General features: G+C 36.3%; 1 protein-coding gene across 1 annotated transcript in view; it reads right to left on the bottom strand.

Moving 5' to 3' along the window:
- Window positions 1–16,783, bottom strand: part of LOC113197473 (alpha-N-acetylgalactosaminide alpha-2,6-sialyltransferase 3) — a 518,158-nt gene that overhangs the window by 192,780 nt on the left and 308,595 nt on the right. Inside the window, exon 3 of the mRNA XM_026409812.2 lies at window positions 15,200–15,609. Coding sequence (XP_026265597.1) covers window positions 15,200–15,609 — 410 coding nt within the window. The remainder of the gene's footprint in view (window positions 1–15,199; window positions 15,610–16,783) is intronic.

The following is a 16,783-nucleotide window of genomic DNA, read 5'->3' as shown; positions in this document are numbered from 1 at the left end:
AATCCCTGGCACCTTGCACTCTACAAAGTTTGCAGAAGAAATGAATAAATTACCAAGATTAATGAACTAGTCATATTATCTAATTTGATGACAACCAGATTTTCAACAGGCCATTTTCCCTACTTGAGAAAAGCTGTTGACCAAAGTGCTCAATAAATATGCATTCATGTCATTTGGTGATATGATTAAAAAAATTTAAATTTTTCCATCCCAGTGGAGAAGAATCAAGAATCTTTGCACACAATAGATGACTGGTTTTCAAACTCTGGTATGTATAAGACAGACCTGCAGAACTGATAACTGACAAGAGTCTCAGGTCCTCTTCCCAGAAATTCTGAATCTGCAGGGCCAAGAGGCTATGCAAGACTTTCCAGAACATTCTGAAACAGGTAGTCCACAGAACACCTTGAGAAACACTACAGGTGGTGCTCAGTTCAATAGCTGAGAGACACGCAGACCCATAAACACAGTTTCTGCCTAGGATTCAGAAGTCCCTGTCAGTGAAGCCTTACAACAAGGGTTCTTGAGAAAGTCACTAAATTTGCCTGGTCTTAGGTTTTCTCACCTATAAAATGAGTGTGTTGGGCTCATTTCCCAGATTCTTTACCAGGATATCTGTACAACTAAGGGCCCAAGAAGTTGGCAACAGAGATTCTTAAACTATGTCTGAAATCTCAAAAAGTCAAGTAGGATAAATGTCGTCACTTATTTACCTAATAAAAAAAAAACACCTTATTGATATTCTCCATTTCCACCCATTTACCAGCAAATGCCATAATTTCATTCTTTTAAATGGCTGAAGAGAACTCCATTGTATACAATATGTACAAAAATTTTCCAATCAGTTCATCTGTTGATGGGCATCAGGGTTGATCATGCTAAATGAAACTAGCCAAACTCAAAGGTCAAACTCAAAGGTCAAATGTTTTCTCTCATATGTGGAAACTAGAGTAAAATAAAAGAAAGGGGGAAGGGAGGATAAGATTACATAAAGAATCAATCAAATACAAATTAATAGACAGGTGAAAAGAAGTCTAATAGAGGAAGGAGAAGAGGACGGGGAGGTGGGAAGGGAAAAGGAGAAGAGAAAAAGGGGGGATCATGAACTGAAATCAATCTCCATGCATGTCTGATTTTTTTCAGAATAAGCCCAACTACTATGTATAATCACAAAGATCTAGTAAAAAATTGAAAAAAGAAACATTGAAATATCTGCATTTTTCATTCGGGGCTAGATCTACATCACTTCAATGTAGTTCCTCTGGTTATCAGAACTCTGAGAGCAGTTATATTTGTCTCAAATTTATAAAAATGGAGAAAGAATGAAATGTTACTTAATAAATGTAGTTTCCAGGTTACATCTTTCAAAGTGTAAAGATCACAGTGGTAAAATTGTACAAAGGAATACTGGAGGGAAAGATATTGTAACACAGGGTTGTAGAGATTCCTAAATTCTGATCTAACTCTAAGAGTTCTTGACTAATGTTGCTTCTTAAGTTAGTAAACTAACAATCCAAACAGCCACCCTGGGTACTCCCTCAAAAACTGGGTAGTGAGTGACACCTATGTGTCAGGTGCTCTTTGAGGGTACAGGGATACAGTGCTGGGCAAACAAAAGTCCGGCTCACTTGATGCTTACAATCTTACAGGAAAGACTGACAAGAGCACACCATGATATATTGGGCTATAATAAGTGACATGGAAAAAGTATAGTTTGATAAGCAGATTGGGAGTGGAGTAGTGGGAGTTATTGTCAAGACAGGGCTCTCCCCAGGTGTGGTGGCACATGCCTGTAATCCCAACAGCTCCTGAGCTGACGCAGGAAGATCATGAGTTTAAAACCAGCCTCAGCAAAAGTGAGGCACTAAGCAACTCAATGAGACCCTGTCTCTAAATAAAATACAAAATAGGGCTGTGGATGTGGCTCAGTGGTAGAATACCCCTGATTTCAATCCTCAGTACCCCTGACCCCCCAAAAAGATAGGGCTCTCCAATAAGGTGCATTTGAATCAAGACCTAAAAGAAACAAAGGAGAAAAATCATTTAGATATCAGGAGGGACTCCAGAAATATTGAGCTATAGAATATATGCATTTCAAAATAGGGAGATGATTCATCTTCTACATTATCATGAGTTTTACTTAAGCTAACACATGAATGAGCTCATATTCTGGGCAGACTCCAGGCTTATAGAAAAAGTACATGGTCTTGATTTCTTAACAGGTCTGTGGGGAATGCGGGTGAAATCTGTAGCCCATTGATTGTCTGACAATGAGATCATTACCTGGACTTTGGTACAAAACTTAGTTTTCTGCTTTAAGAGCATATCTTGGTTTGCCGTACATCCTTGTGGGCCATATATATTTAGCTCACTCTGGGATTTGTGCTGTCTTGGCAGGGTTTCTCAGCTACTTTCATTTCCTACCTACTGACATCTTGATGAGCATAGTTTATAAATATTAAAAATAAGGAGGTGAGACCGGCTGCAAAGAACCTGCCAACACTTCCAGAACCTTCAACAGATTCCCAGTCAAGCCAGAGAGTATGCTTCAAACATCAGTGGATTCTTCCCATCCAGGACAATGTCTGACACCTACTTAGCACCCCGGGAGTGTGTGCTCAAAAAACGTTTGCAAAAGACTTGAATGAAGCTCCATTTCTGGGCTCCCTGTCTCATGCCAAAATAAAAGCTCCCCCTAAATAGAAGAGCTTGGTGTGAGTGTGTGTGGGAGAGGGCATATGGGCGTTATGTTAGTAAACAGGATGTTTTCTATCTTTTATGAGAAAGCATGGCAGCTGCTTGCTATGCTCCTAATAGGGGAAGCTGTTAGTTTTACATTCTTGAAAGCCCCTATTTGCATAGACCCTTTATAGAAGACAGACGTTAGAAATGGAAATAGTATCTGATCACCAAATCTCACTTGTGCTAGAAAGTTCTGCCTATGGTTTGTGATTTTTGGAAATGTGGATGTGCTGACAACAAAATTAACTCCTCCAAAGAACTGAGAATTGCCTACTCTCATCATCCCTCTCACTGTAATTTACATGACTTGACGAAATTAGACCGTTATTTTCATCGGGGTGATCTGCAAAATCATAAAATGATGTGTATTTTGGGAACACCTAATTAACTTTCCTTAGTTCCACCGAGGTTTCAGCTACGGCTATAAGCATTGCAAATATCATAGAGGTGTTTCCATCTAGCTTTGGTAACCACAGAGATGCTCCAAAGACTTGAAAGGAAGATGTCACTATAAATCAGACAATGATGAGAATTCAAATAAGATGGTGAGCCTATGGTACAAAATCAGGTACACACTGCTTTGCCAAAACTTGTTTTGCTTCAAATAGCAAGAAAGACTTACATAATTGAAGCCAATATTAATAATCAAAACAGCAAGATTGCAGACGTATACACACAAAGTCCATCTCTCTTTACAGTTTTTATCACAAACATTAACCAATATTGATCAAGCTGTTAGACACAAAAGTTTGCTTTAACATATAATCAGCATCTGAAGTGAAAGCCAGATTTCCTAGACAATTGCCAGCACCTTGTGTCACACTTGTAAATAATGGGCAACTCCTATTGAGCACCATCTGCTTAATAGAGAGAAATGTTCATCTTAATTAGCAAATTCTTCTTATTATTTAATATTTATTGAACACCCACAATGTGTTTGGCATCAAAAACACCAGAAAAACACTCTCTACCCACCAAGAATCCACCTGCTAAGGAAATATGATGAGCCGGTTTTATAGTCATTTCTGTTTTTAACATATTTCATGTACTTTTTTCCAGGTAACAGAGTCGCAAATGGTTCACTTTTGGAAGGGTCTTCTTTCCTAATTAAGGTAGGATGGTGAGCTAGCAGATGAGTTATGATGAAGACAAAAAGAAGATAAAGGGCAAATTAATTACAGTCATCATGAAGCCTAAGTGAAATACACTCCATTGATGGAAGAAAAATTAATGCACTCCTAAGTAAAACTAACTATATTTGCTATGCACTGACAGTTGGGACTATAGAACTGAATCAGAAACAACAAACATGGAGCAAAAATTGTCACCTTGAAATAGCAACTATTCTTTGTTTTGAATTTACCCTCAGAGCTTAATCCCACAATTCCATGGGACACTCGTTTCATTATGATGTTATTAACATATAGTTAAGAAAGATTTCATGGTCAAAGATCTACTCTCAACTAGAAAAAAATAAGCCAGATTGGCAACGCTTTCTGGAAGCCCCCCATTTAAGTCCCTTCTATTTCCACCTCCAATCAATAACAGTTCAAGAAAATTTCACAAGTTCAATTTTAAAACTTTGCACATCTATGACTATGATAGTATCTTTGCATGAGATATCTAGTAATGACTTTAATTTTTATTTTAGTGCACATTATTAAAAAAAAAAAGAAAAATGTGTTTTGCTCCAATGATTGAACATCTCATACAGGACTGTTTTACCATGTCCTGAATTCTAACCCATTCTCTACTGCACGTGTGGTTTCTATGTTTCTAGAAAAGTTTCCCATCCACATCTACTTTGCTGGTTTATAAGTGTTTCAGTTTTTTTAATGCTTTCATTAAGTCATATGCTATATTCATTCCATCTTTATCAATAGGAAAACATATAATAAATGTCCAATAATGCTTGACTTTGTCATAATGCTTTTTGTCCTTGGGTTTTACTATTTCTCATAAATCAGGAATGCAAACCCCAGAGGGGACAGCTCCAGAGGAATGGCCCCCAAGATCCACTTGTTAGAAATGAGTCAAAGAATGGAATATTATTCAGTGTCTTAAATTTATGGACATACTTTCTAGATAACTACCTCAGCCAGATAATTTGGGCAAAATAGAAATTATATATTAGTAGAGGCAATGCTGTGGTGATAGCAGTTGTCAAACAGTGCCAATCTGAACTTTAAATGAATATAATTTAAAGGAAATACATGACAGAGGAAAAATGACAAGCTCATACATTGTCAGGGTAATAAATACCTAATGAGCAAAATTGGAAAGCAAATAGTAGGCTGAACATACACCGAAATGTTGGTTCTTTACTCAAAAGTCAGAGAACAGAATGATTTGTATCTCTATCCAGAATGATAAAGCATCCCTTTCTTATAAGCTAATGAGCAGCACCATCTGGCATGATTACAGAGGAGCAAGATCTTAAGAAAGTAAAGCATACAATGACAGAGCTACAGGAGGATATTCACCAGAGGTTAAATTTTTGTTTTTCATTAAAAATATAGCAAAAAACAATGGTAGGTGTTCACATTACAATACACAAACAGTAAAAAGATCACAGGACCAAATGCTTTCAAAATAAGTGAATGTGCTTCCTAATATCTTAAAATCTTTCTCTACCATATTGGTCTCCAAAGTGTGGCCCCAGGACCAGCAGCAACATCATTACTTGGAAATTTGTTAGAAATGCAAAATTATTGGGCCATAGCAAAGAGACACCAACTCAGAAACTAGGGGTAAGCCTAGAGATCTAGGAATAATCAGCTTTTCTGGTGATTTTGGCATAGGCTCATATAGAACCACTGTTGTATCAATCCAAATAAGAATTTGAAAGTTTTGCTGTTTCTACTGGATAACAAATAGATTAACTACTTGGGTCAATTCTTTAAACAACTTGTTCAAGTACTGAAGAATAAAACTCAGTAACTCCAGTTCCTTGAGTGAGATGATGTTATTTTTGAATTAAAGAGCTCCCATTCTCATACTCTTTTGTAGAACAAGAACAGAACAAACTACTTTAAACTTCTACTTTATTCATAAAAGTGTGCAGTTTCTTTTTCTTTAAGCTGCTTTGTTAGACCCTGCATGACAAGTTTTGCAGGTTTGCCTGCATCCGTTAAGTTCTTTAATTGTTTTCCATATCTAAGTCATTCCATCTGCAAACACTGAGGACCTACTGCATACCACAGACTATTCTAGATGCTTGGATTATTTTGCGCTGCTGAACAAAACGTATGATGATCCTTTCTCTTAAGGAACCTCTATTTTAGTGGAAGAGACATATAAAAAGCAATTAAGAATAAAATCAGTAAAGTATTAGAATATAAACAATGCCATGGAGAACAAAAGGAAAAGCAGAATAAGGTAAAGAGAATTGGGAATGCTGCGTATGTGAGGCAAGATTTCAATTTTAAGTAATATCATGGTAGACTCATTGAACAGGTGAAAATAGCAAAGGCTAGAGAAGTTGGTCATGCAACCTATGGGAGAAAGAGTGCCTGGCAGTGAGTGTCCTCCAGTGGCTGGAGGAAGTGAGCACAGGGGAAGACAAATAAATAAAGGTCAGAGGAAACAGAGGGTCAGATCACCAGGGCTGTCATGGTAAGCCTTAAACAACTTGTGCTTTTATTTTAAGATAAAAGGGGACTCCTGCAGGGTTTTGAGGAAAAGAATGACATGATCTGAACTGTATAAAACCGCTTTCAGTAATTTTTCTCTAAGCCTATGTACAAATTCATCAGCCATATATACCAGGGGTTAGAAAACTCTGCTTCCGTTTTTGTGTTTTCTTTATGTTCATCATAAAGTTATTCAAAAGGGTTCCCACTAGGGAAATTCATGTTCTTTGTTATCAAAGAAGTAAATGTTTGTTGATTTGGAGACTATTAAAAGATGAAGTTGGGAAGTGAAGCTCAGCTTGTTCTTATTGGAGTTCTCAGTTCTTTTCCATGTGGGTCTTCTGTTTTCGCCCTTTGAGGTGAGAGTCATATTTGCCTCTTAAGACTCAAGGGTGTAACTTTGGGTTTGGCTCTATGGCTACTTTTTTTCACTAAGCTAACAGAATTGTGAATGAAGTTTTGGAATCTGCTTCTACACTGAAGTGAAACTAAAATGGAAACCTGTATTTGAGGAATGGCTCTGTCAACGACTTATTAAAAACCCAGTGCCCAGTCACAAAAATCCTGGAGAAGGTAATGGATTTGACAACCTTTGGGTAAGATAGAGCAAGGGTGATCTCTCTGAAGAGAACAGTGGAAACTTTTTTACCAAAGTCAACTCCTAGAATATGTCACGTTGCTGTGACTCTTCTTTACTGAATGAAAGTGTTTTGAAATTTACAAGTATTTCACCAAATGACAAATTTGAAAAACTATCAGATGGTATTTTTTTTTCTTCATTCATCCATCAAACGTTTCCTGAATACCTGTTACAGCCAAGCATTATGTCATGGCACTCAGGGTAACAAATACATGAGAGCTTCTCTCAAGAGGTTTGTGTACCACTTGAACACATTAGACAGACAAAAAGAATGCATGGTAAAAAGTGATTTTCCTATAAAAATTCTAGTTTACAATACTAGAGGCTTTCAAAGGATATGAATTCAATTTAGGGATATTACAAAAGACTTCATGAAAGAAGTAACATCTGATTTGGCCTCGGATCTTGTTCATAATGTCTGGGCTGTTTTGAGTCAACATGATAGAGGAAGTACAATTTAGGCAGAGCAAAGTAACTTTGCAAAAGCTGTAGGCCACTTAGCTGAATGAAGCAGAGTAAAAACATCCTTTTTTTTTTTTTTTGACATATTGGAGGCATAGGTCCTATACAAGGTCTAAGAATAAGATGAAGACAGGCAGAATCACTAATCTTAAGTGTATTGTCCCATGAGAGAAATGGAAAAGTAATATAAAAAGTCTGATAAGTAAGTCCCTTATTGAATTCTTAAGAATTTCTGAGCATCATCATTAAGAAACTTAGGAATAAGACAGGATCACAAAATTGGAATTCAATTACAGATTACCAAGGCTATTTGTGAAATAGCTATGCTTGAATTATATATTTCTCCAGTTCAAGAAATAATAAAATACTGTCTTGTTCTTTTGTTCAAAGCAAGCTAAAATTGCACAAATTAGCAGCATTGGACTGGCCTTGGATCTTGCTAAAAATGCCAACCCCCAGGCCCTGTCCCAGATCACCTGAATCAATAGGCAACATGATGAACATTAAAGTTTGAAAGTACTATCATGATCTAAAAGGACATCCTCTTCATTAAAAAGAGTTAAATAGGGAAGTCAATTTTGGAATGGTATTTTCGAATGCTTGTCTTAGCAATTAAAAATCTTACAGTACAGGTGAACATAATGTAAAATGAAAGTTCTCAAAATGATCAACTCTTTCTGAAAAAGAGTTAAGACAAGAATAGAAGGGGAAAGAGACTGCTTCTGGCTCATATATTTTTAAAATTTATATATCATTCTTAGTTTTTTAAATGTTGACCTAATCTTGAAGGGAGAAAAGGGCCCAAGAAAAGAAAATCATTAACTAAAAAAGAAGAAATCCAAATTATAGAAAACAGGAGTTCAGTGAACTGAAGAGGTACATCTCATGACAGATAATTAATGATTGAAGTGTGTGTAAAATTTAAAAGTCTGGATATATTTTTAATGAGACTTCCAATTTAAGACATATTTGTCTTTGAGGTTCACACTCTTTGTAATGTTCCAAAGTGTGTCTTTTTTTAGCACATGTGTCTATTGGGGCTTTCTATATAGTATTATCTGGCTGTGTGTTCAACTGGCTGTCAAGGCATATCATCTGGCCCAGGAGAACCTTATTTTCCTCAGTGGACTGGTGGCAAATCTTGATTTCCACAACTATGGGTGACCTGCCCAGCCTTCCTTTTAAAAACCTACTCATTGAATTTGAGATGCTGCTCTTGTTGTAATCCTAAGTGAATGTCTTGTCAAATGTAGCTTGCATGCGCACAAGTAAATGTATGTTTTTAAACATGAGAGGTTGGTACTGCTGCCTTGATAAATCAAAACCATCCCTTCTATCTTCCTACTGTTAAAATAGATCTTTTCTTTTTTTATTGAATTTTTAATTCCTAACACATGTATATTACAGAGGAGGCTCAATATAGGTCACTGGATGTCATCCTGAATAATGGGAAAAAGGAAGTCCCTATTCCCCAATGCTTGTTAGCAATGAGAACGCAGCCCTGGATGCCTTAGTATGCTTTTTGACTCAGGAGTCCTATGGGCCTGCCCTCTACTGCTATGTGAACTTATTGTTCCTGCCAAATATATCAACGGGGGTAGGAACATTAATTCATTTTAACAGAAGAGTGTCAACGATGCTCCTGAAAAAGTGCTGAGATGCTATATTTGCAAAGACAGTCTTCAAAATGAAAAAAAAAAAATGATACTGTTTTTACTACTGTGTCCTGTCCTTCAAATCCAAGATTTTTTTTTTCCACTTTGCCTGTTTTCTCTTGATCCAGGTTTTCCTGGGGCTAGGGGCTATTTATTTGAAGTTGGAATAACTAGATCTTTGTATTCAGAGTCCAGGTCCAGTATTAATATTCCTTTGCATAAACTTGGCACATGTCTGTGCCTGTGGCTGACTCCCAGGGCTGGCACAGTTGCGTTGTTTGTCTCTGTTTTTTTTTTTTTTTTTTTTTTTTTTGTCTTTCTACTTGCCTCATTGTGCTTGTGGAGACAGCTTGCCTCCTGTGCTGACAGAGGAACTCGGAAGAGCTCTCAAGTTCTCAGGGGAGAAGACTTGAAACCCCTTCCCACTCTAGAAACTACTATGAGTTTGCCAACCTAAGGGATGTGAGCCAATTTCATTCTACAGTCAATCAACGCAATGGCACAAGAAGCTTTCAAAATGGCCAAGCTGAAATAGCGAAACCTGGGCTGCACTTCAAACCCTTGCTAGATTATAAAACTGTCACCACAAACAGCAGTGAGGAATGACACATCACTGATTTCTTTTTCTCTCCTCAAGATTGAGTGGGAATGGATAGAGCACACTGGCCAAGAGGAGCCAGGTAGAAACTCTGACGAGTACAAATCAGTGTCCCATTTTTGTCAGTGTTTTCCAAAAGTGACTTGTGCATCTGGCTTCCTAAACAATCCTTAAGAGCGATTCCCTTTCGTCTTACCCTCTTCAACCTGAGGCAGGAACATCTTGAAACCTTGATCTATTTGCTGCTAGCTTTCATTAATTTCATCCATCCCTGAAGGCGGAGCCACATTGGTGCCAGCTAATTAAGACCTATTTAGGGCAGCACAGAGTCCTTTATCAGACTAGAATTAGCTTTTCTCTTTTAATGGGCACTGTAGTTTTCTCAATTATTACTTAATTAAATAATGTGCCTACATTTGCCAACGAATTCCTAAAGTGCAGTGAGAGCTGAAATTGCCCACCTGCCATAGGTAAGCAAAATACCTCACGACAGCTCTCTATTGCCTTGCCAGAAAAGTTAGCATTCCTTTCGCATCCGCACGTGCCAGGCACATACTCACGTTCTTCAGTGTTGAGTGTGGCGCCATGTGCAGCTGTCAGCCCCACAGCACCTCCAGGGCATTTCTGTCTTAAGATGTATTAATTCAAATGTATAAAATTCAGCAGGCTAATATTATTTATGCATACCAACATTCAAAAGGAAAAAAAAAAAGATTCATTTTGGTCAGATTGTCTTGAATATAAGACCTTTAATTCCAAAGGTTTCTGGAAGAAATAAAAGTTCTATAGAATTTATAATTCTAATTTTCCAGAAATATATTTGGTAAGTGAAACTATAAAGGTGACTGCTGCCCAGAAAACCTACAATTCTAAAGAAAATTGGGTCCTAAAAGATAAAGGACAGCCGGGCACAGTGGAGCATGCCTGTAATCCCAGCATCAGGGGAGGCTGAGGCAGGAGGATTGCAAGTTCAAAGCCAGCCTTAGCAAAAGCGAGGTGCTAAGTAACTCAGTAAGACCCTGTCTCTAAATAAAATACAAAATAGGTTTAGGGATATGGCTCAATGATTGAGTTCCCCTGAGTTCAATCCCCAATACCATAATAATAATAATAAGAAGAAGATAAAGGGCAAATGAACTACTGTTCTACTCTGCCAGCCTTTTCTATAAAGCTACCTTCTCTAATTGACAAGCCAGATAATTGTAGGGAGTAAATAAAAAGAAAACAAATTAAATTTCATTTGGTTTGAAAAAGAACTTTAACATGCTTGGTCTAAATTTATTCTAAAAAATTCAACAGTGTATGCATTTCTGCTAGTACTTTATGTTTCTTTAGTTAGGAATCCCTTAAGACAAAAATAAAAACATTGGAAAATGAAAAGATGCCCACTTTAGATTGGAAAGTTGTTTTTGCTAAATGGACTTTGACTACTTTGAAGAAGCTAAGAAGAGTATTTTTCTTAGCTAGTAATTTTTCTATCATGAATCACTTTATAATTTTTTTTAAAAAATTGTATAAATTATACATAATCTTGACATGATCTCTCCATTAAAAAAGAAAAAATAACATAATGACAAAAATGAGAATTGCTGTCAAGTTCCAATAAGTCCAGGCTAATCAAGCAAAAAAGCTTTACAACAAAACTAAAGTCAAATGGACACCCTTTTATTCCTTACTCCCTCTTTCCTACAATGATGTAGATCACTTGATTTGTTCCTAGTTACTTGGGGGGGAAATATTAGAAACTTTTTTTTTTTTAGTAATAACCAATATACACCCTGGGAGTATAGACCTACTTGAACGCCTGACATGAAATCATCTTCTTTGATGCAAAATAATCTTGAAGTGTTTGTAATAATCCCACAGCATGTTGCGACGTTGTTCTTACTCAAAGATTTTGTGTGTACGTTGCAGGATGAAGCAGATGAATAATTACATTGGTGTTGCTTGGACCTGTGATTGTTGGCATGGTGGAAAGGCACATGAATAAAAACCTAGTGGCCCACAATTTGAATAAAAAGTTTCAATTTGAACTCATAATTATTTTACATGTAAATAATGTACAAGTCATATGTTGTTTGTATTCCAGCTTCATCCACTGTAAGGACTATGAAACTAATACCAACTCAGCAACAATGGGCTCCAAAAGTGCCAAAATAATGCTTTTTTAATGATTGAAAGAAACTGGTGTCCTTTGGAAAAAAGTCTCAATGCAGGTCTACTTCAGGTTATATTCAAGAAGACCAAAAACATCTTACAACACCAGGAAGCAGAGATCTAAACATTACTAAGGAACACTGAAAAGATTCAAAGCCAATTTGAAGAAGTTGCTATAGGCCAATGTAGGATAATTTTAGCATAAGGATATAATTTTAATGAACTGAAATACTCTACTTCAAATATGTTTAAGTCTGTTGATCAATATATAAATATTAACAATAACAAACTTATAGGTAGATTTGGGAGATGCTATGAAACTAGTGCGTTAAAACCAGTAAATAAAGAGAAGAGACTGGTACTATCTTATGTCTCATAGTAACCAAATGGCAAATGAGGGCACATTTTCTTTATAAAGTATTTCAGATAATAAATGAAAAGTTATGATGAAATATCACCATTTTGCCACCCTAATAAATTATTGGGTCTAGTCAATGATTGTTAATGACTTCTAACATAGTAAGAAAGTATTACTCCTGATAGAAATACCACTAATGGTCTTGGCAAGAAAACGAATCTGAATCCAATCAATCCCCAATGCAGAAATATTAATTCAAAAGAAATACCACAAGCTGCAATTAGCAAATTTAGATTGTAGAAGACATGAGACTAATGCCTAAAAGAGTGTGGAAAAAGGAGCCATACAGGTTAAGAGAAATGCAGGAAACAAATCAATCAATCACAATATGTGAAACTTGTGCTAATCTTCATTCAAACTCACTGTTAAAAATTTATTAATGAGACAACTGGAGAAATTTTCAAATTGACTAAACAGATAATAATAGTAAGAAAATATTGTTGATTTTTTTTGTAGGATAGTCACATTGAATTTTTTGATTAACATTTGCAGATATACACTAAGATATTAATAAATGAACTGATATGATATCTGAGATTTGCCTCAAAATGCTTGGGAGGGAGAAAGTATATAAAGGATAGATGGAACATCATCAGGTATGAGTTGATAATTATCAAGCTGAGTGGTGGCTACACAGAGGTTTCCTGAACTCCTAGTCTCTCTGCTTTATAAGTTCAATATTTTTCTTCATTAAAAGTATTTGTAGATATTGTTGGTTGAAATTTGTCAATGAATGTCAGAACACCATGGGTAATCCTTAGACAATATGTCTCTAGCATATTGATAGGATGTAGATTTAAATCAAACTGGGGAGAGTAGTCTTTGAGAATATTTTGGTTAACCTTTTATTGTCTGACCAGACTCTACTCAAATCATCCCTTTGCTAAAACACTCACATAATTGACCCCTTCTGTCTGGTTATAGTACCCGGCAGGGCAAGCACACAGCAATGAACTCAATGAAAAACAACAGCAAGAATGTATCATAAAATTGTTTTGTACTTTAAAAAAATTACTTTGGCAATTCTACCCATTGATAGTACCCGAAAATTAATTTTACCAAGCAAGTAAATTTGCCAAGTAATTTTCTCACTATAAAAACACTGTTCTCATCATAGCCAGTAGAAAAACAATCTCCCAATGCTGTTGTCTCCAGTTCTTATTGTATAATCCACACATCTGTGACAGTGTTGCTCATAGCAAAAACCAACGTGATACAAACACACAGAAACAAGCACCACACTAAGCTCTTCTCTGGTACCCCCAAAGGATTCTAGGCCTTGGAGTTATGACTGAGGGATACCCTGAGGACTAACTCTAATGAAAAACCAAATATATCTAATTAATTGCATTGCTCCGGGATAATCAGAGACCAGAGGTTTCCAAAACCTCATGAGAATGGTCATATTTATATAGAATGGTGCTAACAGGAGTGCAATTCTTTGAAGCACCAGACTCGTTCTTTTATCTCTCCTGCCTGTCTCTTTGGACAGCTTATGCTATGCAGATTCACACCTAACCTTTAGGATTGTTCTCGCCAATACTTACCAGTAGAAGGGACCTGTATCATACATTTTTCTGTCTTACACTTCATATGAAATTGTGCATTTTAGTGCTTAGAAGCATAAAATGCTAAATTCAAATCAACCCACATTATCAACAGCAGAGTTAGTCCATCAAAGATTTTAAAATACTTATCAGCATTGAAATTACATCCAGAGATACTGGGAACTTGCCATCCTCAAAACCATACTCCAGTATAGTTAACACTGTAGATTTGACAACACTGAATAAGGAAATATACACATTTTGAGAAAAATCACAATGTGAATATTGGAATTATAGTTGGTGCTCAATTTATCCATTTTACAAATAAGAGAAATTCACAGATACTTTCAAACTTCAGCCACTGGTCTCAGTATTTTCCCTTAATAGTTCTTTATTAAATTAAAACATATGAATCAAGATTTGATTGATTTGTAATTCATCTTCTCTCCCTTTTATTGATTATCTTTCTGAAAAGGAAGAAAAAAGTCATGCAACAAAGGATCTAAAAGGTGAGCAAAGAGGAAATAGGAGAAGGCAGGAGAGGAAGAAGAATGAGGTAAGTAGGACCCAAAAGAAAAAGGGAAAGGATGGTTTACAGCATGCTGCAGAAAAAAATGGAAGTAATAAAAAATGTAAATTGGTTTTAGGATAATTGAGTGAAGGATATTTATACCTCGTTTCTCTTCAGGAATCCAACTGCTAATGTTTTTAAGTAATGCATAATTTCAATATGGTATTTTGCTTAACGTGCTAGATACCAAGTATGGTATTCGAGATCAGAGAATATATTTGCATGCAAGAAGCTTTGCAATTTTTTTTCCCCCAGTGTTGGGAATCAAACCCAGGGCCTCATACCTGCTGGGCAAACACTCTACCACTGGGCTATATTCTCCAGCCCTTTGCAAACTTATTAGAGAATCAATAGCCTGTTCTTTTTATGATGTAGGTAAAAAATTTGCCACAATTTCCAGCGGCATTTAGGCCAATGCATAATCCTGAAATTTCTTAATATTTTTATGTTTTGAAACAGAAATGTTGTCGACTTCCTCTTTCAGCTAAAATCCAATTTAATCAATAGCAAATGGAGCCACATTATAAAAAGATCTAAAGATATCTTGGAGAAGCATCCAGCATTTCTAGGAGTATCAAGCCAATTAAAAATGAAGAGAACAGAAGGTAGTGTAGGTGGAATTAATGGGACCTGGCTGCTGGCTCATCAAGTAATCATAATAGTCAAAAACACGCAACGATCAGCTTAAAAAATAACTCTGTTCATTTGATAGCTGGCAAAAGGACTCAGCAAAGATTTAACATACAAGAAAATAAGGCTGCTTCAGAGGTGACTCACCTATCTTTCCCAGTTTCCTTCTTAAAAATTCCATCACAGTAGCTCATGCGCTTCTCCGTGGTCACATAAATTTGGGCATTTGGATAAACATCCACCGTCTTTTTCAGCATGTTGTAAACGATGCCATTGCCATCTTTCCTCATATTGCGGAAAGGGCCCCAAATAACATAAATAGTAGTGTTTGCTTCTTTAAAAAAATAATCAGGATTTTTTAGCAAAAGTGGAACACTGGTATGGGACACAACTCGAATCATCGTCATGCGGCCAACATCTTCTTCATAACCCTTAGTGGGGGCATTGTTCATTCTCCAAATGCAGGAAGATCGATCTATCTCGCTTCCCACCTTCTGTCCAACCATCTGACCTGAGTTGGACACTATGGCGCAAAGGTCACAGTCCAATTGCAAAGGCTGAAAAACAGAAAGAGAAAGAAAGCAGCTGGTAAATTCACCTAGTCAATATAGTATTTGGGAAGACAAAAAATTTCGGATGTGGCATAACTTCTGAACATGGAAATACTTCTGAAATATATAAACCAACCCTACAGTCTCTGCTATAGGTTATCAAGTAAGCAGAATACTTCCATTAAAAAAGAAAATGTATACTCTTAAAATAATTTAAATTTTCGTATCCTTACATGTTGGTTTAAAATCATGTGGAAAAAATATTCATTTGTTTTCCACTATAAATGATGAATTTTTAAATTTAGAACTGCAATTTCAAATGAAATAAGGAAATATGGAAAATTTTGACTTCTGGAATAAAGTGATTGGTGGCTATAAAAAAATACGAACAAAACATATCTAGGTATCAAGTCTGCATTTTAGCTATATGTATGCATGGATAGGTAGCCGTTGATAAAAATATGAAGAGTTCAGCACATGATGAAGTTCTAAAGAAGATTTTCAGAACTACATTAAGATAAACCCCACACTGGCCAAAATATTGAGCAGACTCAAAAAAAATTCTTTCAAGTCACCATGTTAACTGGCCTTTGTGCCTACATTTATTCTAGATGGACAGGAAAGGCCTCTTTTAAAAACTCAGGGAAGACATGTACACAGAGGGTCTCTAGAGCCTGTCTAATTCCCTCACTTTTTATTTAACCATGGAGGTTACAGAGACTCAGCAAAGTGAAGCATCAGCTTTCAGAACCTAGAAATGACAATGTTGCAGTGGCAGATTTAAATGCAGGTCTTCAAACTCTAAGCCCACTGCTCATTCCATCATTCTTTGCCTTATTTCCTCCTAAAACAGCTACATACATTACTTTTGCTGCTTCAGTCCCACATGAAAAAGTCACCCTATCTTCAACACTGTTAAAGAAATGTTGATACACATCTTCCTCATCTCCCTTCTATGAGAGTCCACATTTTGATCCTGAATTTGACCCTGAATTTTATTGTGCCTACTTGGAAACAGCTCTTTCCCAAATAGAGGCCTTATTTTACTTGATGAATTATGTCTGTCTTCTAGATAAATTCTGTAAGAACAACATCTGTCTTCTTCATTTTAACCCACTTCCCAGCAGACTCTGGAATACAGTATGTGCTTGATTGGTGAAGTTAAGAAAAGAAAGAAATT

The sequence above is a fragment of the Urocitellus parryii genome, chromosome 11 (genome assembly GCF_045843805.1).
Source record: "Urocitellus parryii isolate mUroPar1 chromosome 11, mUroPar1.hap1, whole genome shotgun sequence".
NCBI lineage: Eukaryota > Metazoa > Chordata > Mammalia > Rodentia > Sciuridae > Urocitellus > Urocitellus parryii.
Note: the sequence above shows the minus strand (reverse complement) of the source record. Positions and strands in the feature narration are given on the sequence as shown.